Below are 23,813 nucleotides of genomic sequence, written 5' to 3'. Positions count from 1 at the left end.
GGGTGTAACAAATGACACAAAAACACAGAGGTTAATCTGAGAAAAATGTTTTATTTTAAGGTCCATTTCTTTAGAGTCAGTGGACAAAATACGGCTTCAGAGACCAAAACAATGAATGTTATCCAAAATCTATGACATATTTTCACTTTTGTATAACACTGTAATATAACTGTGACATAAAAAAGTGTTTTTAATAGATGAAATTTGCAAAAACATGGTTAATTATTTATAATAATGGAAGTCTTCAGGTAATATTCAGTCAATGAGAATAAAGTCTGTGTGTGAAAGGTTCACACATAGGTCACGTGTAGGTTACAGGTTTAGCTTTAACAAATGTATCCATATTTATATATATATCTATATATCTATATATATAAATCTTAATATAAAAGATAAACATAGCATTTTAGGTTTTTGAGGATCCATTCAAGTTTCTATTCATCAAGGCAGAATCTTCTGTTAGCTTGTGGTAAAAATTATTATTAGCTATTCTCAATAGCCCAATTGATCCATCCGATGTAGTTTCTGACCTTGGTGTAGACACCAGGGTAGTACGAAATCGCACAGCCGATGCCCCAAGATACAATGCCTTCAAATTTACCGTTGCAGACAAGAGGTCCTCCTGAATCACCCTGAGGAGGGAAAAGGAGATGGTTAATTAATGGGATGCATTTTATCATATGTAAATAAAAGGAAATTAAAACGTTAAATCTGAGTTTTGTGTGTGCTCAACTGATTATATCTGAAAATGTGTGGCTGACTTCTTGTTAAATTTAGCTTTAGAGCCCATGTCAGTAGTTTTGATATACACTGATATTGGATTTAATGTTATTAGGTTATTATCACTTCCTATGAGAGCCAAAAGGAATCGCTCTCTGTCAAACACACACACACACACACACACACACACACACACACACACACACACACACACACACACACACACACACACACACACACACACACACACACATACACACACCTGACAGGAGTCTCTCCCGCCAGTCCTGGAGCCAGCACAGATCATGTTGTCTGTGATCCTGAAGGGGTAGTAATTCCAGCAGCTGGAGAAGAATTCCACCTCCACAGACTTCAGTTCAGGTGATAGACTTTGACTGTACGCCCAGGTCACACCCCAGCCACTAACTGTGCAAAGATTCAGGTTTTTCAATGGTGGCGAGTCAGTGTCTGGCAAAGAGACAGGCTGGACCATGGTATTGATCTGAGCTGGACGGTCCAGCTGATCCAGAGAAAACATATGCTTCTGTCAGTCAACATAAAGAAACTAGAAGCAAAGATAGCATTGTACAGTTTCTGTTCACATCAATAAACAGGTTTTAGAAACATTTAACAGAAGATACACGGTGTATAATTTGGATCAATGAAACAGAGAATAAAAACATGAAAATGGAAGCAACACTTTGATGGATGAGTGAGCAGCTTGTCAGTTCAGTATTTAGAGCATAAAAAATATACAGTGTGGGTAGGCTTCTCCATGTTAATGTTTCTGACTATATTTAAAAAAAGAGACAATCCACAAAGAAAGAATTTTCCCATGTGAAAACGGAGTACACTAAGTAACTAAAACTGCAGGCCTCAGTTAGCATGTTAAATGTTAAAGTTCATGACAGTACAACTAGAATAAGACTGAACAAGTATGGCTTGTTTGGAAGGGTTGTCAGGAGAAAGCCTCTTCTTGCTAAAAGCAAACATAGCAACACAGTTTAGGTTTGAATAAACAACAAGACTTCTGGAAAAATGCCCACTGGACAGAGGAGATCAAAATGGAGACGTTTGGCTATAATGCATAGTACCTTGTTTGGCAACACAACATATCGACCATGAACTCCTCTGTATGCCAAAGTATTCTAGTCAAATGTGAAGCTATCTGACAGCTAAAGCTTGACCAAGTCTGGACCATGGAACAGGCCAATGATCCCAAGCACAGCAGCATATTTACAACAGAATGACTGAAAAAGAAAAGAATCAAGGTGCTGCAATGCCCCAATCAAAGTCCAGATCTCAATCCAACTGAAATGCTGTGGTGTGACCTTAAGAGAGCTGTGCATAAACCCACAAACCTCAATGAACTGAAGCAACATGGTAAAGAGTGGGCCAAAAGTCCTCCACATCATTGTGAGAGACTGATAAAGTCCTATAGAGAACCATTACTTGAAGTTATTGCTGTTAAAGGTAGTTCTATAAGCTACTGAATCACAAGGGATGCTTAGTTTTTCACAGGACTACATAGAGTCCTGTGAAAAACTTTCTTTTTCACATGACTCCACTTCACATTTGCAGTGTATTACATTGTGGTGATACAGCAAGATAATTAGGCTTTTGGAGGCTTTTGGTTGAAACACAATTAAGGTTTAATTAAGATCTATTATGGCTTGTGTTCCCACAGTGGTGATTTCCAACACTGTTGCAAAGCATTTTAATGTTGAATCAGTGAAGGACTCATCATCAATCATTAATAGAGCCCCGCAACACAGCTACATAGGGTTATAAAGGACTGGTGCAATTGTAAATAAACTGCATAGGTAATTTAACCTATCAGCTTAAAGACTTGTTTTCTATCCCAGTGCCAGCAGGAAGTACAAAGTAATGTTTTATTGTTACCCAATTCAATCAACACAGAGAAATGTTGGCTGTACTATAAGTCAATTTTTAGTCTTTGAAATGATCTACCCTGCTGTTTGTGCAACTGTGCAGAGTACAAAATGAATCTAATAACAAAATAAGGCTATGTAAGATGATTGAAACTGTAGATTGTGTCATCTCAAACACATCCCTAATTCACTGGTTATTAAACTAACCAGGAAGTTAGAATTTTTTCATTATGTTTCAGGAACAAAATTACTTATCGTTACAGTTAAAAGTAACAAGTCTCTATGCTGGTTGCCTGGAAGTGACATGAGTCATTTGCATCACAAGACTCTACAGCTAATGAATTGAACAGTGTTTAAGGGAACCTCAAATAATTTATGCATAATCGTTTCTTAGTCTGGAAAAATAACCAATTAATTTGACCTATGGCAATCGATAAAGCTTTGAAATCCATTGATCCAAAAAAGCCATCTAGACCTGACTATCTGAATCCCTATCTTTTAAAGCTTGCAGTTGATTTTATTGCTGAGCCTATTACTCATATTTTTGATCTGAGTCTCCAGACTTGTGTCATCCCTAAAATCTGGAAAGCAGTCTAGGCTTAAACAATTATTGCCCAAACTTTCTACTCTTGCCGAGATTCTAAGAATCTGAATAAAATTGTTTACTGAAACAATACTTGGCAGACAAGATAATATGTTAAGTGAAACAGTCTGACTTTAGATCAGGTGACAGTACTACTAGCTATGTTGGTAACAAATTATATTATTAATGCCTTGGACAGGAGGCAGTGTTGCGCTGCCTTGTATGTCAGTCTATCCAAGGCACTTGATTCTGTTGACCATGAGCTGCTGTTAGATCGACTCAGTGTTATTGGTTGGTATGATGGGGTATAGGGTGGTTCAGGAGCTATCTTTCAGATAAAATACAGTGTGCTTATACAGATGGACACAAGTCAAGTGTCCATCTGTTTTATTTTTACTTTACTTTACTTCTCCTGTTTTATTTTTATTTTATTTTTTCCATAACATTGGAAGGAATATATCTACGGCTAAAATGCACCTTTATGCAGATGACACCATACTTTACTCAGTTAGTACTAGGACCAGCACTTTTGACATTATATACGCTTCCCTTATTATTAGAAAACACTGCATACATTTTCAGTGCTATTTAGATACCAGCTATATCTCTTTATGAAGCCAGATGACACAAATCAATTAGTTAAACTACAGGCATGTCTTAAAGACTTGAAGGTCATAATTATCTTCTCTTAAATGCAGACAAAACTGAATTTGTTACATTTGGTTGTAAAAATCATAGAAACATGGTGTCTAACCGGATGCTTACCGTGGATGGTATTACTTTGATCTCCAGTAACACTGTGAGGTATCTTAAAGTCATTTTTGATCCAGATATGTCCTTCAATGAGCATATTAAACAAATATGTCAAACTACTTTTTTTCATAAATATCTATAAATATCTCTAAAATTCGAAAAATCCTGTCCTGTTGCAGTGAGAGTACTAACAGGGACGAGAAAGAGGGATCATATTTCTCCCATATATGCTTCTCTTCATTGGCTCCCTGTTAAATCCAGAATTTTATTTTAAATCCTTCTCCATATGTACAAAGTCTTGAATAATCAGGCCCCATCACAAAGACCTTATAGTACCATATTATACTAACAAAGCGCGTTGCTCTCAGACTGCTGGCTTACTTGTGGTTCTTAGAGTTTCTAAAAGTAGAATGGGAGGGAGAGCCTTCAGCTATCAGGCCCCTCTTCTGTAGAACCAGCTCCCAGTTTGGACCTTCTCTACTTTAAGACTAGATTCAAAACTTTACTTTTGGGTAAAGCTTACAATTAAGGCTGGGTCAGGTAACCCTGAACCTGTCATTGTCCCGGGCCTTTTGCCCAATGTTCTTGTGTTCTGAGATTTGTATCATTATTTTGTGATCTCTGGTTTTTGGTTTCTTGACTTTTGTTTCCATTTGACTATATTTAATCATGTTTTCAGTTCTGCTGCTTAGTTCAGTTCCTCCCTCTGTGTTTGTGCATGTGTCTTGGTTCTTTGTGTTTACATTCATTCTTATGCCTGCCTCCTGTGTCAAGTCTGCGTTCTTGTCTCTGTGTTGTTTCCTGTTTTACTTGGTCAGACGTTGTCTCTTGTTCTCTGTTTTTAGTTTTACTTCCTGGTCTTGTTTCTTTCCACCTGTTGCCTGTTTCCTGATTATCCTGCTGTGTATTTATTGTCTCAGTTTTCCCGTGTCCTTTGTTGCGTTGTCATTGTTGGCTTACTACCTGCTGTGTGCTTTTCTGTCCATGTTCAAATCAAGTGTGTTTTGTAACCTGTTCTGTTGACCCTGTCCAGCTCAGCTCAGTTTTATTAATCGTTTTCCAGCAATAAATCTGAGAGTTTTTGTGTTCAAGCATGATTTCTCTAGTATTTCTTTGGGGTCTTCATCTGCTGCACACAGCACTAGTTCATGAGCGCTGGAAAGACAGAACCATCTTTTAGTTATGTTGTTGAATGCTACAGAATTCTGCTGGAGGTTTCTTCCTGCTGAAGGGGAGTTTTTCCTTCACAGCACTGCAAGGTGCTTGCTCATAGGTGACCTCAAATAATGTTGTTATTCATACCCCAGGACGAGACTTTATTGAAAGTGTATCATCCTACAAATATTTGGGTATCTAGAAATGACTTTCCTTTAGAGTGCATATTGAATGCACTTCAAGTGCACTTACTGAAAAAGCTAAAGGTTAGACTGGGCTTTTATTAACAAAACAGGACCTGTCTTAATCTATCAGTTAGGAAAACACATGCACAGGCCACATTCTCAAATGTTCTTAATCATGCTTACATTATTTGCCTGCATGCTGCCTCATCTATACTTTTTTGTCTAGATTCTTTACATTTCAAATTTGTTGCTGAGCACACATCACTGTACTTTATAATCTCATTTTGTGGCCTTCATTAAGCATAAAGAGACAATAGAACTGGCATTTTATTATTATTATTTTTTTTTTTTTTTACAAAGACATACTGGGTAAGTTCCCTTCTTGTCTGTGTAAACTCCTAACACATTCAAACAACTGCTATGATTAGGAGTCTCCTAGCTTTTTAGGGTAACCAGGATTTTTTTCTGAACTTATTTTGCACCTTGGTCATCAAATAACCTTCAGAGCACACTAAAGCTGAATGCTTTTGTCTCCCTGGGAGAGTTCAGAGCTCATATGAAGGCTTCTGTAACCAAAGAGTGCACCTGATATTCATAAGCAAGACTTTGTATTTTGCATTATGTATTATGTTACTTGTTGACTCTGATTGTTTTTTGTCTTATGTGTGTATTTGATTTAGTAATTTTTGTAATGGTGTGCCTTCTTGGCCAGATCTCCCTTGAGGGACTTCCTGGTTAAATAATGGGTAAATTAAAAATAATTTTTTGTTGTTATTATGTCATTTCAGCTGGCTGTTTGAGACTGCAAACTTAAAACTGTTGCAAACCACCAGCTTAAAGTTTGTACAATTACCATGCAAGAAGGCTACAGGTTACAGGATGCTACCGGCTGCATCACATTGAATGTAACTGGCTAAACATTATTAGTGCAATGCCTGGCCTACATCTCAGAGTTTATAAATAGCATAAATTTCATAACAGACAGGTGTTATACTGTATCATGTGAAGGGTTTCTTGAGGTGCAAAGCAAAGGTCCATCCATGTCTAGGAACAGTAACCAGTGAAATGCACTCACTACAAATCATGAGATGTTTGTCACGGGATTCTCTTACCTTAAGCAACATGATATCATTGTCAAGCAGCCAGTAACTGTACTGTGGGTGTTTAATGATGACTGAGACATTGAATATCTGCTCCAATCCATTCCACTGGGTGAGGTTGTGCTGACTAAGGACCACTTTAATTGTGTAACTCCTACAAGAGCAGAAGGCAAAAGTGATGATTTTTTTAGGTGCCTGTACATTGATTTTCAATCAGTCATTTCTTTCAAAGACACACAAACGTTGTTCAAATATTTGAAATGAAATAAATGTAGTAATAATTATAGTGACAGCACTAAAAAGTGTTGCGCTTTGTATTTAAGTTTGAATGCAAGGTGCTCTGCTGATCAGTTTCAGTGGGCTTGACGTAAAGCTGCAGTAACTTACGGCCTCCAGCAGTGGGCAGCAGACACCACCCATTGCGGGTGGACGAGGGTGCCTCCACAGAAGTGGGAGTTGCTGTACAAGAGGGAGGCTTGATACTTGATGGAGTAAGGGCTTACCTCTAGACCTCCAATGATTCTGTTCCCGTACGCACCTAAGAGCCACGGAGGATACACAGAGGCAGGTTTATGTCAAAGTTATTCAAAATTACATTTCCTTAAATATTTACATGGTTACAACCGGTTTTCAAACCAGCTAGAAACCATGTTAACTTGTTTAAGTCAGATATTTAATTTAAATAATACAAAGACAACATATCAAATGTAGAAGCTGAGAATTTTTTTTTCCTTTTGAAAACAATATATGCGTACTTCGAATATGCCTGATACCCTGACAGGTAAACAGGTTTTTTATGAAGGAGAAAAGTTGTGGCATTTTCCATCGTGTTCACCACCTCTTTTGAAAGAAGGAAACAGGTGAGACCAACTGCTGCAGCGTTGAAAGCAAACTGCTTCCCATTCTTGCTTAATAAACAGCTTTTAGATGCTCAAAGGTTCAGTCGTGCTTTGTCATATTTTTTGGTTCGTGATGCATCAAATGCTTCAGTATGTGCAGGTCTAGACGCTTTTATGATGATGTGATGTTGCTATAATCTATGCAGACTGTGGTTTGGCATTATCTTACTGAAATAATCCAGGTCTTTTCTGATAAAGACATTGCATGGCAGATATATTATGCAAAACCCTGTCATTGAGCCCTACACATATATGTGTGTGTGTGTTTTCCATGCCATGTGCACTAAGGTACCCACAGGGGGTCTGACACAGAAGTCAACCATAAACATATATATATATATATATATATATATATATATATATATATATATATATATATATATATATATATATATATATATATATATATATATATATATATATTAGGGATGGCACGATACCACTTTTTTATGTCCGATACCAATATCGATATTTTACATTTGGATATTGGCAGATACCGATATAAATCCGATATTTAAAATTGATCCAGGCATTTAAAAACATTAAAAAAAAATTTAAAAAAAAAGAAGTCAACAGTCTCTCAAACAACAAAATCAAAGTCTTTTAGTTGTCCCACATACAAGTGGCACCAAAGCTCTGGAACTGTTTACCACTCCAGCTCCATTTAGCTGACTCTGTGGCATCATTTAAAAAATAGTTGAAAACTTTTCTGTTTAACCAGGCTTTCTGGTTTCTGACTTTATTTTTATTCTTTTTCTTTCAAAATGGTAATGTTATGTTTTTAACATAGTGTTTTCTGGGGGTGGGGGTGGGGGGGTGATATTGTGTTTTAATTATTGTACAGCGCTTTTCTGTCTGTGAAAAACGCTATATAAAGAAACTTTACTTACAACAATAACTATCACCTGAATCCTGTTGCTTCTGTGTGAGAAGGTGATGCTTATGGCATGTTGCAAATTTCATTAGGGCTGCAACTATCGATTATTTTAGCAATTCTGTATTCTATTTATATTGATTACCCAAGAAACTGGATAAGAAATACTTTTTTCATATTAACAGTTCATCTGCATATTTTAACTTCTGTACTGCAGTTTTTCCCTATGTGAAACAAACAGGGTGGATGGAGCAGCTACAAAGTTCTCATTTCTTCACTTACTGATCAGGTGGTTGATGAAGGATCTCCAACTGTTTCCCAGTAAAGGTTTAATGGAGGTTACAGGGACGAAAAGGCTTCTTTTGGACACTAGAAAAACATTTCCTTCTGCTCCATCTGAGCGCGCCGGCTCCGCCTCTTTCCGCTTGTGCACATAGACTGCACATAAATCAGCTGACTGCTGCTGTTGCGTCATCAGTGTTCACGTGAAAAACTAGGGGCTGCCTGAGCGGAATATTGTAATGCTTTATATTTACAAGCATTCCCCTAAATACGTTTCTGCTGCAGGTCTATATTTAGTCACAAATCAGGGATTAAAGTATCAAAAATATTTTGACGGGGAAGGGGTTCTTCCGGTACCAGACGGTCACTAGTGCTAATAGCTGCGCTCGCTAGCAGTATGTCCGGGAGCTGAAGTAGAGAAAAAAAATAACAGCTGATTCTCAGCACAGCGAGCACAACACACAAACAAGGCAGAGAGCGGTGGAGGCGGAAAAACATGTCAGCAATGATCGCTCAGTGTCAAAGGGAATCCACAGCGACCGGAGGATCTGAGGGGGTTGTTTTCTAACTCCTGATCCCCCACTCCATTCCAGTAGGTGGCGGTAATGCAGCTCTAAGCTGGTTTGGTCAACCGCAAACCCACAAGAAGAAGAAGACGACTGAGCCCTGTAATGCAGCTAATGTGAGCGAAATGTTATTTAATGTATCGGATTACATTTTTTTATTTCCTTCCGATATCCGATCCAGTAATTTAGGCCAGTATCGGACCGATACCGATACTGAATATCGGATCGGCGCATCCCTAATATATATATATATATATATATATATATATATATATATATATATATATATATATATATATATATATATATATATATATTTTGCCTTGTTTTTGGATTCTTTGAATATTTTAATGATATTACACACCACAAGTGCAGGTTTATGTTGAAAACTGATTATTCTTAAATTGTTGAACTATTTGCCCGTACAGTCTTTCACAGAATGGTGAACCGCTTTCTGTCTTTAATTCTGGAAAACTTGGCCTCTCTGGGGTGCTCTGTTTGTTCCACTCATATCACTAAATAAGTCAAATTGTTGTAAAATGTTCCACAGGGTCTTTTTTTTTCTTCTTCTTTTTTAAATCTTTAATCCTTTATTGCAACTAACCTATCTTTCATGGAAAATGTGGCTGACATTAAATAAGTATTTAACTCTTCAGAAACAATAGAACAAATTCTCAATTTCAGCATCTGAAAGTGGCCTATATTTTCCACTATGCTTTCATTTAAATTTCGCAAAGCATCCAACATTTTGGAAACTGGATTCTACATGAAGTCAGACAGTGTGTAACTGTTGTACGTGTGTTCAGTGACATTGCATCTCACCTGTCAGTTTAACAACAAACAGGAAGGCCAGTGAGAGGTGACAGGATTGAGCCAGGGTCGTCATAGTAACTAGTGAAAGCAGAAACAATTAAGAAGCATCTATGATAGCCAGTGTCACAGGTCATAAATTAGTCCAGCAGAGTGGGAAAAAAGAGGGCAGATTATAACCCACCCTTTATGTATAAAGACTAATGAGGTAAACTCCTCAGTTTGGTTGAAAATTTTGGTATTATCTACCACGATAACCAACATGTGATCATTTGTTACCACAGTTAGAATGAGTTCTTGTACCACACCCAACTTCTTGCCACATTGTTTCAGTAACATCCTGACCACAGACATGCCAAAGCACTCAAAAGCTATTTTTTGTAATAGTGGGTGTATCCAGGACCACACACACACACACACACACACACACACACACACACACACACACACACACACACACACAAATGCAGATTCATGAAGGGAGTCATTGCCTTACTACCAGCAACAATCACTACTCATCACATCATCATCAAACTTGGTCTGTTTATTTTTTCTCAAAGTTTTATGATTTATCTTGCATGATTATGACAGTATCACATTCACAAAATCTCTCCACAGACAGACACATTAAAAACCTGCCAAAGTGCTCAAAGCCCCACCAGCAGGAATCTCTTAAGTCTTAATGAATGTTGTCTGCGGCGATATGAACTTCTGCAAAGTTTACACGTTTAAATACAATGCATGGTGAAGTTACTGACATTAACGCAGAGGCAAAGCCATTCATAAAGTTTTTCTGAGTTTTAAATGGATTCATTTGAACTTTTAATTAAAAATAAAGAAAATCCTGATTAGGCTTTGCTTTCTTATTACACAATCAGCTGGTACCCTGCCATTTATTTCACACCCACGCTGCTAATGAACAAAACTATGTAAGCAAACTAAACTCCACTGTATACAGTGTTGCCTCACCTTAGAGATGAGTATAAATCCAAACGCCGGCACGCACACTCTAACACAATCCTCTCAGACTGAGACAAGCTTGAGAACTTGGGCCTCTTTTATATTGTATTCATACCTGTCACTCTTATTATTCCTCACCGTGACACACCATTTATCTAAATGTCTTTCTCATGCACATAAAGGAGGGTCTGACCTAGTACAAGAAAAAAAAGACATTCCCCATCGTTGTCTTTCATTACACCTTTCTTTCTGGGGCCTTTGTTCTCACAGCTTCAGCCTATTGTCTAGTGGTGGAGACAAAGTGTTGCTGTGCAGAGGTGAAACCCAACAAGCCAGAGAGATGATAATATACACCTACCAGACATGTTGTTAGTATATCCAATGATTTTAGCAAGTGCAGGACAAAAGCACGAGTATGAGGAATGATATCAACCTGAGATGTGGCAGACTTTAAAACAGCATTTATTCTTTACCTGAACACGGAAAAACTTATTCTCAGAAATCCCGTTAAACTGAGATGAGAGCCAGAACACATGAGTGCATCCTTTCCCCCCCCTTCTGTTTCCAAAACAAACAACATAATTCAATGTTTGTTCTAAACCGTTCTTCATAATATTCTCTAAAAAAAAAATTCTAAAAATGTTTTAAATGTGTAGCAATACATTGTTAAACCATTATGTCTCAACATACAATGCTTTTAATGGCAGGTTTTTGAAAGGTTTGAGTCTTATATAAACTGTCTTAAGGTGTTTGACTCACATTTACACATACAGCCAGTTTCAAATCAGTTGACCTAACGTGCATGCCTTTGGACTGTGGCAGGAAGTCAGAGTACCTGGAGAGAGCCCAGGTCCTACTTTTCTAGTCCTGCTGACCATCTGAGCCATCTGTAACCATACATTTGTACTGTGTTTTTTTCTATACACTTTATATATTTTATCTGCATCTCATTCATGGCCATTTTTTCAGACTCACCGATTAACCTAACGTGCATGTCGTTGGACTGTGGGAGGAAGTCAGGGCTGAAAAGTTGAAATTTTGGTTTGAGGGCATTAGAGGAAAATTCACATGACAATTTAATCAGCACATTTCCGAGGTTTAAGGCTGGACAAACTCGCACGCTTAAAAAGAACAGTTTCTTACCTTATCAATAACATTTCATACACATCATTAAAAAGCTGCAGGCAAAATGTTCTATTTATCTTTTCCATCATCTCAGGCCTCAGTGAAATCCCCAAAACTATCCTGAAGCATTGCACTAAGATTTTTTTTTTCTTTTCACTGTGACCATGTACAGTACTGTGAAAAAGTATTTGCCCCTTCCTGATTTTGTTTATATTTGACACACTTGCATGTTCCAGATCATCAAACAAATTTTAATATGATAACCTGAGGAAATACAAAATGCAGTTTTATAATTATGATTTCCTTTGTTAAGGGACAAAAGCGATCCAAACCTACCTGTAATTACCCCCTAAACCTGATAACTGCAATAAAGCATTTGTGATAATTGCAATGAGTCTTTCACATCACTGTGGAGGAATTTTGGCTCACTCTTCTTTGCAGAAATGTTTCCTTTGAACATTTAAAATTAAAATGTTTTCCTGAAAAAATCATTACAACTTAAAGGTAAAGTTTGACAGTGTTGTAGGAATGTTTCCTGCAAGCTGGGAATTCAATGCCACAGCCTGTCTCTGCTTATAAACCTGGCCCTGCAGGTATATACAGTACCCTTCCTCTCCTCTCCTCCTAAAGTTTTCTCCTCCCAGGTGTCATTCTGATTTAGGTTCCCAGAAGTTGTTACTGTTGTTTTTTTGTTTTTTTTTTCCATTCTCAGTTCCCACCGATCGGGCATTTTGTTTGCAGGCCATAGCCTCCCTATAGTCTAACTCGCCACGGTGTCATTCTAACTGTGAGGGTGAAAGGTGATAGCATCCTCGGCTCTCCCTCAGGTGCAAAGCTGTTGTGACACACAGGGTTTCCTTGTGTGCGTTTGCGACAGAATAAGATAGATGACTTCCACAAAACTGCATGCACAGTGTGCACATCTTAAAGGTGAATCTGAGAGAAGCATCTGGCACTGGAGCACCTGTTGCATAAGCTTACATGGCAAAACGTTTTTGGGGGAAATGACACATAATTTGTCTGCACTACTACATGCCATGTGGGATAAGTGAGTTCTATGAAGTGGTAACTTCAAGTACTGAGTGACAAAGTTCTTTCAGTGGTCACTTGAGGCTGGTTCTTAAAGCCAGTTAGTCCCATAGAGTATCTACGGTCATTCGCCATCGACTTCCATGTTAAAATGTTCAGCTTCGGAAATAAAAATGTTTACAGCCTGCTTTTGCTCTCCATAGCTGAGTGATTCTGTCATTAGGAATTAATTTTGTATCAACCAAACAGTCAGAAAATTATCATTTTTTTTCTAAATAATCAAGTTGTTTCCATAACATATCCCAATAGTGTGCAACTTTTCTTGATTGCCAGAATTAACTGTTTTTGATATTTTTAAATATTTAAATTATTTTATTTATTTTTGACAACTGTTACGGAGAAAAATTGTGTTATAGAAGACATACATGAGATGCTACACATTTGAAAAACAAAACATATTTAAATGTTTTTGCATCTATTTTCACGGTTTCTGTCGATCTGATTTAAAAATGTGAAGTTTGGGTTTGATAATGGATTTTCTGTGCACTGATATCATCAAAGATGAATATTTTCTCCACATTACACTGAATTCAAAGTTATTCATCATCCTTATGTAAGACTTCCCTGTCTAGAAATGTACCCCATCATTTTCATTGCGGTTCAGCCAACATTTAAAAGATTTATGACACAAAAATCACACGTAACACAGTTGACAGGTCACATTAGGAGAGAAAGAGAAACCTTTATTTAAGATAAAGGCATTTTATTTTCTCTCTGCATAATATGATGCCCTTTTTCTGCTTCTCAGCAGAGGATAACTTTATCTTCCTAAAACATGAAACACGCTGTTTAATAGTAGAGTGTGTAATAATGCAGTTGTAACACTGTGAATGTAATGAGTTTTCCAACCTTACTTGTTATGAATCGGATTACACAAATGTCAGAAGGAATGCATCCTTTCAAACCACTGAATCATATCAAAATGAGCCATCACATCATTGCTTTGTTGATGCAAGTATTGCTCAGGATAATGCAGACGACATCGACAGACAAATGTTCCTATGATCAGATGGTGAGGTCCAGCTAAGTGTATTTATTCACTGTAATATAATATATACCATACCTAGACTATATAACAGCGTTTAGATCAGTCATGTTGATCCCTTCTAAAAATGTAATTGAACCACATGCTTTTATGCAAGTAACTACACTTTTTCATATTTTACCATGTAATATCTATATAATAATATCTATATAATAATAACTGTAATAATAATAATCATTCGTTTTCTTTTTATCAAAAACATTCAGTGTAAGCATAAATTATGTCAGTAGGCCTAAATCCTGATGCAAGCATGACATTTCTTTCATTGTGGGCCTTTGTACTAACTGCAAGGTGCTAACATGCCCTCTTAATGAACTTAATAAACTCGTGTTTAAATAAATTTTCTTTACATTTTTGTAAAAAATAATATCTAAAGCAAGTCCACAAAAACATGCTGGCAACACAGTTGATGAACAAAAAATTCCCTCTATGTACAGACGATAATATTGGAGAAATCCTGAAGAGAAGAAAAAGAAACTCACCTCACTCCATTTAAAATCACCTCCACTGAAGGCACTGAAAGCAGTTGGTGTTGGTTATGTCATGTTATTGATGAGTTACAGGGCTGCCAGCGGGTGACACGGCTGACAGAGATTTCTTGGGCACACGCAATGCATATTAATTATTCACATCGTTTTTAAAGCACCTTTCTCATGTTTTACTTGATTGTTTTGAACAAATAATGATAAAAATAACATGCAAAGACATGTGTCCTGGTTTTAATTTGAAGAGCATTTAGCAAATCGGACAGCAGAAAAATAAGAACACATTTTTTTTGTATAACATACAAATTTTCTGCAAAAATAATTGACTTTTTGTTGTATTAGTTAAAAAGAAATGTGTAAAACAGTGCTCAAAACTGATAAGTGCAACCTACATCCATCCATTAATCCATCCATTCTCTTCCGCTTATCCTTGTGAGGGTCACCGGGGGGACTAGAGCCTATCCCAGCTGTCTTAGGAACCTATGAACATGAAATGTGTTCCTAATTATAAAATGAACCAACTAATTTCCCCTCTCATAACACCTCTATAGGGGTGATTTTTTTAAAAACATTTTAATTTGGCTTATGTGTACGGCTTCACTGAATGCCTGGACTGGACTGTGTTTGTGACATTGATGCTTTTTGGAGTGTTTTAAATTAAATTATCTATAACAAGTAATGTGGCTCCTAATTGGTTATGTGTATTACTAACCCAAACAATAAGCCTGTGCTCCAGTTTAGGTAAGTGAAAATCTAGTGTTTTATTTGTATGTTACTTAGCTCTAATTAGCAGAGCAGCCATGTAGCCCATAAATGTAATGTGCTAACCATGGCTGCTAGCATTATCTGGTAACTTGGTACTCTGTCCTCTCAGCTAAATATGGTCACTTCTGGCTCCAAATCACCGAGGTGGAAAAATCCATAAAGCTAGTTGAGGCTTCAAATTGTGAATCCACAAATGACTGGGAGGCGCCATGGTGGCTTTGTACATCTTTTATATACAGTCAGTGGTTTTATGTGATTCAGTTAACTGACCTCTTAACAGTGCATTTATATTACCATTGTATTACAACATTCCCATATCATTTGCTTGAATTATGTGCTTTGCAGCAATTTATGAATGGCAGAAAGAAAATTACTGTATAAAGACAGGTTAGTGTTGGCCCAGGAAACACCTGACAGTTGGAGGCCACACAAAGCTCTCTCTCGCCTATTCTGCTGGGCGAAGCATCAATTATTCAGCTTGCTGTAAATGTGGGACAAGAGGAGGTCAGGCGAGAATCTCCCCTCCGTGCTGTGGATGATGCTGACTTGCCAGAAGGCTGATGATCATCATCATCGGGCTGATGATAATGTGTTATTATCATTGTTGACACGGATTCAATGATGGATGGTGACTCATACTCAGAGTGTTTCTCATACAAAGAACACACTTGTGCGTAAAATACCTCTGCGTTGTCTTGACTTTGCTGTGAGTCTGCGTGTACACACACACACACGCACACACACACACACACACACACACACACACACACACACACACACACACACACACACACACACACACACACACACACACACAGACTATTGAAACATTTCAACAGGGATAAGCCTGGATGATGACACAGACAGAGCACCCTGATACAGTATAGATGAACCTGCTCACCACAGTACCCCGTGTTGCCATAGCAACAATGTAAGGCCTTTCGACAAGGCAGGAGGGTCAGAAGAAAGAGTTGTGATAGGAGATAGTTTTTGAATGTGAACTTTGTTGCTCTCTCGCCTCTTTTTCCTCCTCAATCAATGCTACAGTGTTGGTCCGTGCTGCTGCACGATCAACAATGAAATTAAAAACTCCTCAAGGAAACTCGAGGATAAAGGTTGATGGGGCTGACACCCACTGTTTACTGACAGGAATGAATGAATGGCCAGGCTGCATACAGGAGCAGAGGACACTGCAGTGGTTCAGCAGCTGGTATGGTGTAGGAGCTCTAAAACCTCTTCTGCTATGATGAAGCTGCTTATGTGTTTATATTGTGTACTGTTGGAGCTTATGGCAGTCCACAGTGAGTATATGGTTTATTTTTTTAACAAAGGAATATTGGATTCAATTATTTATTTATTTACTAAAACACTAACTCCCATTTTCTCAAACTTGTTATCAGTATCTTAAGCTAATTTATTGAATCAGTTGCTCTTTTGGCAAAACCTTGTGAATTCTCATTTAACCTTTCTGGAAGCACAGTTTACTCAGGAGGCAGATTTTAAACATACCTAAAGCACAGAAATCATTTATTTAAAGCAGCAGCTCAAAACGGTGCGTACTTTGTTGCTAATGATGTGAAGAAACTGATAAAAGCCAGTTCAGAGTGTACAGCCAGCAAGGATGTGCTGAAGGTTGATACCAACATTGGATGGAAACAATCTGGGAGGCAGAGGAGGAAGGCAAGGGAGAGAAAAGTCAATTCTGTAATTTTAGATGGCATTTGAGCTACGGTAATAGAGCATGTTCTTGTGCATAGAAGGAAAAGAAACAGAAGGAATGTATAGTATGAGACTTCTATGTCTCATACTGGTATTTTACCTTTTAACATGTTCCCATTTGACAATATAATGTTTACTCATTTCATAATTATGTTAGAAAAATGTGAAACTAGCCAGTTTATGAGCAAATTATAGTATGAGACATATACAAATGCAACCTATCGTGCATATAACATAAATGTCTTTTTTTATGTTTTTTTTTTTTGGTGAATGAGAGAAGTGGATGGCCTAATCTCATCAGATCCTCTGTTGCCACCGTACAGAGGATCTGATGGATGTGTACACCGATGTTTCAGCACATTACCTTGTTAGTATATAAGAGACTGAAGTTGGAGGCGGTGGCTGGGAGTCCATTTCTCTTTTTGCTTTATATTTTGTTATTTTTGAAAAATTCCAACAATGTCATGTAAGGGTGTAAAGACTTGAGTTACATATCCTGAATGCTTTGTTTTCTATTTTTGATTTACTGTGTATTGGATGCTCAATAGTGTTATTACTTTGGACTGGTTTTGGACATGACCTGAAAATACCAATGGTTTAGAGGTGGTTGGGTTGGGGGGGTAGGGTCTAGGATTTTTTTAAACAGGGTGGCACAGGTGGCTCCAACACCCAGTGAGTTATAAAAGCATTTTAATGTGCACTGACCTCCTGACAACATAATAATATGCACTATATTGCCAAAGTATTCACTCTTGCATCCAAATCATTGAACTCAGGTGTTCCAATCACTTCCATGGCCACAGGTGTTTAAATTCAACCACCTAGGCATGCAGACTGCTTGCACAAACAGTTGTGAAAGAATGGGTCGCTCTCAGGAGCTCAGTGAATTCCAGCGTGGTATCATGACAGAATGCCACCTGTGCAACAAGTCCAGTTGTGAAATTTCCTTACAACTAAAATATTTCACAGTCAACTGTTAGTGGTATTATAACAAAGTGGAACGATTGTGAATGACAGCAACTCAGTCATGAAGTGGAAGGCCTGTAAATTGACAGAGCGGGGTCAGTGGATGCTGAAGTGCACGGTAGTGCACAGAGGTTGGCAACTTTCTGCAGAGTCAATCGCTACAAACCTCCAAACTTCATGTGGCCTTTAGATTAGCTCAAGAACAGTGCAAAGAGAGCTTCATGGAATGGGTTTCCATGGCCAAGCAGCTGCATCCAAGCCTTACATCAGCAAGTGTAACGCAAAGCGTCGGATGCAGTGGTGTAAAGCACGCAGCCACTGGAATCTAGAGCAGTAGAGATATGTTCTCTGGAGTGACAAATCACATGATGTCATGCACACATTACTGGAGAGTGTGCAGCACCATATTGGATGTGATACAACCACTGGTTGCTAGGGAAAATCAGGTATTTCCTGACTGGTAGGTAGTGGTTCCTTGAGGTTTCTGGCTCTCATTGGGTGAAATCTGATTCAAAGAAGGTGCTGGACCAAAAATCTCTTAGTGATTGTTTTGGTTGCCAGCAGATTGCCATGGTTGCCTGTAGATTTTCATGTTTGGCTGCAAACACTTGCTAACTATTAGCTGAGCAGTAATACAACTTGATAAACTGCCACACACACAGGAAATAGAGAAGGGTTACCTTCAAAGTAAAAGTTATGCCTCAGCACTGCAACCAACATGTCTCAAAAGGGCAACTTTTACCTTGAAGGAAAATGGTCCCTGTTTCTGGTGTGTGTCGCACTTTTCACAGTTTTATTACAGCTCGGAGAGCATCTGTGTTTGCAGACATGTCCATCACTTCCATTCAAAATAGGACTGCAGTAACATGCTAGGGATCAAAGTAGGTTTTTACCAACTGGATGGGGAACACACATATTTCCCTAGCAACAGGTGCTTGCCAGGTGGTCACTGACCAGTATGTAATCCTGTGTGACTGGCTTTAGCAATCATTTTCCCAGTGACTGCCATGAACCTCCAGCAACCACTTGCAATTAGTTGGAGAATATTAATTTTTCCCGTTTGGTTGCCAGATGGTTATGAACCCGTCTCTAAGCCTGTGTGACTGGGGCCTTATTCACTTGATCCCACATTGTCACCACGACTGTCACACATCCAAAATATCAGACAAGTTAATATCACATGACTAGTGGTCATGTGTCTGCAAAACCTCAACAGATCCCAGATTAAATTTGTAGTAACTTACTATCCATGCAGCTTGTGCATTAAGCAGGTCTGATGAAAGCATGAAAAAAAAAAATCAGTTTTTGATCTGTTTTAAAACCTGTACAGGGTGTACCCTGCCTCTCGCCCTATGACAGCTGGGATAGGCTCCAGCCCCCCCGCGACCCTGAACAGGATAAGCGGAAGTGAATGGCTGGCTGGCTGGCTGGATCTGTTTTAAAGTCTGCTCACTGATAGATTTATGAAATTTAGGAAGAGCGACTGAAAACAAAAACTGTCAGTCTTGATTAGTCTGTCAGAACTGAGGGAGCTTTTCACTTGACAGGTAAAAATATCTCCAAAATCTACACAAAGTCCACTTCCACATATCCTATGACTCTCCAAAGACACGTTATACAACACATTTGTAAATCCTGTTCCTTTCTTGCCTTGCTAATGTTTCCATACAGGCCATGTGCTCATGCAAGGCCGTATAGTGGGTGGTCACGCCGCTGCACCAAATTCCATCAAATACCTCGTGTCACTGCAGAGCACCAGCGGCCAACACTTCTGTGGTGGATCACTAGTTCACAGGTACTGGGTGCTGACTGCAGCGCACTGTAATATCGGGTAAGAATGCTCAAGATCTGTCATTCCGAACAAGTTGTTGCTGGCAAGGTTTCATGTGTCTTACAGTCTAAAAAATTCAGCTGTGGTTTATCAGTCAGTGGATTGAATAATTTACAAACTAAAGCATATACTAAACCTTCATCTTTCACTCCCAGATGATGAAACCCATAAAGAGCATCTAAGTTATAACTTAGTACTTGCCATCACCCTGTATGGTGGACATACCTCTAAAATCAATGTCACCATTAGCCTGTTCAGTGCTAACTAGTAAGTTTGTTCCGGGTTATGCAGGTAGTTTGTACAGTGGTGGTCTGACCACATGTTTTCATAGCTGCTGTGGAGTGGACATCAGATCTTGCCAGATTAAAAGTAAACAACTTGACCGCCACTGCAGCGCCATGCAGCCCCCTAGTGAACATATCAATTTGATATTTGTATCTTTATACTGACATTAGCACTTAGCTTAAATCACTGCTGTGCCTTAGCACCAACTCAGAGAGGCACCAGCATAGCTATAGACTTTCACTCTTAAGGGGCATCCACACAGGAAGACCAATCAGAGACTGGGGAATGTCAAAGAAATTAAGCAACTTGTAGCAACAACAAGCAAAATAACTGTTGAAGGAACTACCTGTGGAAGCCAAGGGTACAGTTGTTTGACATGTGACAAGGTGGTAAACACATTTGGGAGTTGTCTACACAACCACAGCCAACTGTCAGCTATACAGGCGCTGCACATTCTGTGCATCGTTTTTATGAACTCAGATGTAGTTGGTCAAAAGAAACAACTGTCAGCCACAAATCAAGGATGAGTAAACTTCCATCATAAATCTGAAACACTTGCATGGACAGGAACATTTCTCTGGCATTTTTTCAGCACACTGTGGTTCAGAGTTAACTTGGCATGATTTGCTATTGCGAGCAGATGGTCCCAACAGATGCCTAAACACAAACATTCATTCTGCTGTGGGTAGGTAACGTCAGGACACAAACTCAACCTCTATGCAGGCCAGTGGGAAGTCAAACAGCACACAGATGCGGTTTAGTCAGCTGACCTTGGCACATCACTGAGCAAGACAGTGAAGTGTGATCTCTGTCTGAATCTAGGAAATTGGCCATATTTCTGTCACACTGTCCCCATCCCTGCCTGCTCACAGTGAGCCATTGTTCACCGGCAGACAAGCAGTTCACGGTGGTTACGATCAACCCCTGTGCACACTTTGAGTTTGACTTTGTATTCCGGTCATTTTATTGCTGTCATTCATGAATTGAGTAAAATACAAAAACTATTTGTTCTCAAAGACACAACAAGAAGCAAACTAAGCTCATATTATTTGTGGGATTAAAAAGAAAGCTTAGTAATCAGTGGACATCTGTTTTGTGCTTTATTTGTTGATGAATGTAATGCAAGATGGAAATGCACTGTGTTTTAGGACAGAGCAAATGATGATAGTGGCAGGCGACTACAAGGTAAACATCTTTGAGGGTACTGAGCAGTACGCTAAACCCCACAGCTTGGTCACCCATCCACTGTACAACAGGAGCACCAACAACGCAGACATCATGCTCATTAAGGTACTGCAGGAACAGTGCAGTAAAGTTACCAGTGATTGACTGAAGTGGTGTTCGTGGACTAGAAACACAAACAGCAATTCAGAACAGACACAAATTCTCTGCTATTTAATCACTAATCATTAAGACAGCATGTGCATGTTAAAGTTTAATCCCTTAATTGTTACATAACTTCTTTTTAACACATCCATGTGGAAACTGTCCAATTTTCTGTCCAGTTGCGGGCTCCCATGGTTCTGAACAAATACGTGTCACTGGCGCCTCTTCCCAGGCAGGGCACAGGTGTAGCTGAAGGCCACGTGTGTCGGGTGTCAGGGTGGGGCTACAATAGTCTGGACAGAGGCCAGGCGCCTGTCACGCTCAGGACAGTCACAGTGCCCATTGTCTCAACTGCAAGGTGTAACAGCAGCGACTCCTTCAATGGAAACATCACAGCAAACATGATCTGCGCTGGCTACAGTACTGGAGGCAAAGATGCATGCAAGGTACAAAGGATAAAGGTACCACCATTCACTAATCTGAAAAAAATGTTTTAAAGGCTTCAGCTGCAAGGTAAATGAGTGTTGTACACCGCTGTGGCCCACAGTGACAAACATGTTCATTTGATTTTTTTGAAAAGGCAAGAAATTCATTCTGAAATAACACATGCTCAGAGGTCCCGGCCGTGGTTATCAAACAGCACAAGCTAATCCTATTTTCACCATCTCACTTAAGAGCAAAACAATAACATGGTTTTGGAAACCTCTTTCCCCTGACAGTGGAAGGACACAGCTGATCACATCAGAGTTGGTTTGAGCTTTTATTAAGAAGACATGCCTGTTTGTCCTGAAACATTATTGTAGTTGTGATAGTTACGGAGGAGATAGAAAAGCAACCCTGAAATAGCACCGCAACTAAAAACCTGACTGCAATTTTGCTGTAAACTGTTCTGTAGTTGCAACAAATAAGCACGCTATGATTTGGTTATTTGTATCATGAAAGAGTTTCAGCCCAGCCTTTGCTGTGAGAGAACAATTTACATGAAATTCAGTGTGTGATATGTGAGAAGGAGATGTCTTACCTTAGCCAAAGTAGTGAATGACTAGTTCAAAATGTAAAACCTGTGTGTTTGACAACCAGACTTTGTATGTTGGATTTTTTTTTTTTTCACGCAATAATGATGAGCGACTCGAGGAGATTATCATTAACTTTCCTGATTGGAAACGCAGACCAAACACATCCACCCACACTCAGTCAAGTTTAAATCTATACTGTGTTGGCCGATTGTAATTTGCCTTAATGACTGTATCCTAAAAGCCACATGTGAACATTAATTATGTGAAACATATAATACATGAGGTACAGTACTGTGCAAAAGTCTTAATCCAGCCATCATTTCTTTATATAATGCTAGGAAAACATCTGTAAATATACATTTATACATTTTGGGAATTGGATGATATTGTGCTTTGAGTTAAAATGACTAATAATCCTAAATAAGTAGCCATCAATAGCTGGGACATCTGACCCACCTGAGAAGTAAATCAAACAGCCTCCTATGGGCCCTGTCCTAAGGACACAGCTGATCATATCAGAGTTGTCTTTGTATTCTTTCATGTATCAAGTAACACCACAGATATTAAAGCAGCTTTACATCAATACTATGGTAACAGAAAGCTTTTCCAGAAGTCACATTGTGACATGATAACTGATAGTGGGTGTTATTGTTATTCATTACAGGGAGACTCTGGTGGGCCGCTGGTGTGTGACAGACGGGTCTTTGGTGTGGTATCCTGGGGCAATGGTTGTGGTGACGCTAAGTTTCCTGGAGTCTACACGGCCGTGTCCAGATTCCGCCGGTGGATAGATCAAACCATCTACGGGTCATACCTGCGTTGCTTCAAACCTTGGCGATAATGATGAACTTAAAATAATCAGAGCAGTCACTTCTGCCTGAAACGAGACATTCCCTCGAACATGTTTAAGTTAACATGGATAGAAAGCAGTTCTGTTTAGAAAATGATCTTTTGAATATAATTAAACATCTGACATTCTGAAATGATCTAGTTGTGAATACTGATTGGCTAATGAATTATAGGATTTATTACGATTTCTACCTTTTAAGGTGACTGTAAATGTAATTTTAGCAGAGCTCACAGCTTGGAAAAGAAATAAATAAACCTTTCATTCCAATAAAACACTTTGGGGTTGATGGGGAGTTCTGTCAGGATTAAGTGGTGAGAATCAGTTCTGGTCCATATTGAATCCATATTGAGAATCTCCTGTTCCACCACATGTTAAAGGTACTCTGCTGGACTGAGATCTGTGACAGCGGAGGCCATTTGAGTACAGCGAACCATGTTCAAGAAACCAGTTTGAGATGATCTGAGCTTTGTGACAGGGTGTTTTATCCTGCTGGAAGCAGCAAACAGAAGATGGGCACACTGAAAACAATGAT

At 38.8% G+C, this 23,813-nt stretch overlaps 2 protein-coding genes across 2 annotated transcripts; one reads left to right on the top strand and one right to left on the bottom strand.

Moving 5' to 3' along the window:
* Positions 1 to 182: 182 nt before the first annotated feature.
* LOC115780132 (trypsin-like) lies at positions 183 to 10,838 on the bottom strand. The gene is made up of 6 exons (XM_030729136.1): positions 10,789 to 10,838; positions 9,832 to 9,900; positions 6,776 to 6,926; positions 6,401 to 6,542; positions 983 to 1,240; positions 183 to 632 (listed from the first exon to the last, which is right to left on the bottom strand). The coding sequence occupies exons 2-6, from the start codon at positions 9,893 to 9,895 to the stop codon at positions 483 to 485; spliced, it is 765 nt and encodes a 254-aa protein (XP_030584996.1). The 5' UTR covers positions 9,896 to 9,900; positions 10,789 to 10,838; the 3' UTR covers positions 183 to 482.
* A 5,609-nt stretch (positions 10,839 to 16,447) lies between these two features.
* Positions 16,448 to 23,272, top strand: LOC115780927 (trypsin). The gene is made up of 5 exons (XM_030730374.1): positions 16,448 to 16,589; positions 19,645 to 19,804; positions 21,238 to 21,379; positions 21,595 to 21,861; positions 23,096 to 23,272. Exons 1-5 carry the CDS (start codon positions 16,448 to 16,450, stop codon positions 23,270 to 23,272), a joined length of 888 nt encoding a protein of 295 aa, XP_030586234.1.
* Positions 23,273 to 23,813: the final 541 nt, after the last annotated feature.

Source organism: Archocentrus centrarchus, chromosome 5 (genome assembly GCF_007364275.1).
Source record: "Archocentrus centrarchus isolate MPI-CPG fArcCen1 chromosome 5, fArcCen1, whole genome shotgun sequence".
NCBI lineage: Eukaryota > Metazoa > Chordata > Actinopteri > Cichliformes > Cichlidae > Archocentrus > Archocentrus centrarchus.
Note: the sequence above shows the minus strand (reverse complement) of the source record. Positions and strands in the feature narration are given on the sequence as shown.

Bases quoted from the DNA above. Each gene is read 5' to 3' on its own strand.
- LOC115780132 (XM_030729136.1), bottom strand. From the start codon at position 9,895: ATGACGACCCTGGCTCAATCCTGTCACCTCTCACTGGCCTTCCTGTTT. The intron at 6,927-9,831 runs GTGAGATGCAAT...CGTGGCTCTTAG, and splicing joins GTTTGTTGTTAAACTGACAG to GTGCGTACGGGAACAGAATC. The intron at 6,543-6,775 runs GTAAGTTACTGC...CTGCTCTTGTAG, and splicing joins GCTGCCCACTGCTGGAGGCC to GAGTTACACAATTAAAGTGG.
- LOC115780927 (XM_030730374.1), top strand. From the start codon at position 16,448: ATGGCCAGGCTGCATACAGGAGCAGAGGACACTGCAGTGGTTCAGCAG. The intron at 16,590-19,644 runs GTGAGTATATGG...GTTTCCATACAG, and splicing joins GGAGCTTATGGCAGTCCACA to GCCATGTGCTCATGCAAGGC. The intron at 21,380-21,594 runs GTACTGCAGGAA...TTTTCTGTCCAG, and splicing joins CAGACATCATGCTCATTAAG to TTGCGGGCTCCCATGGTTCT.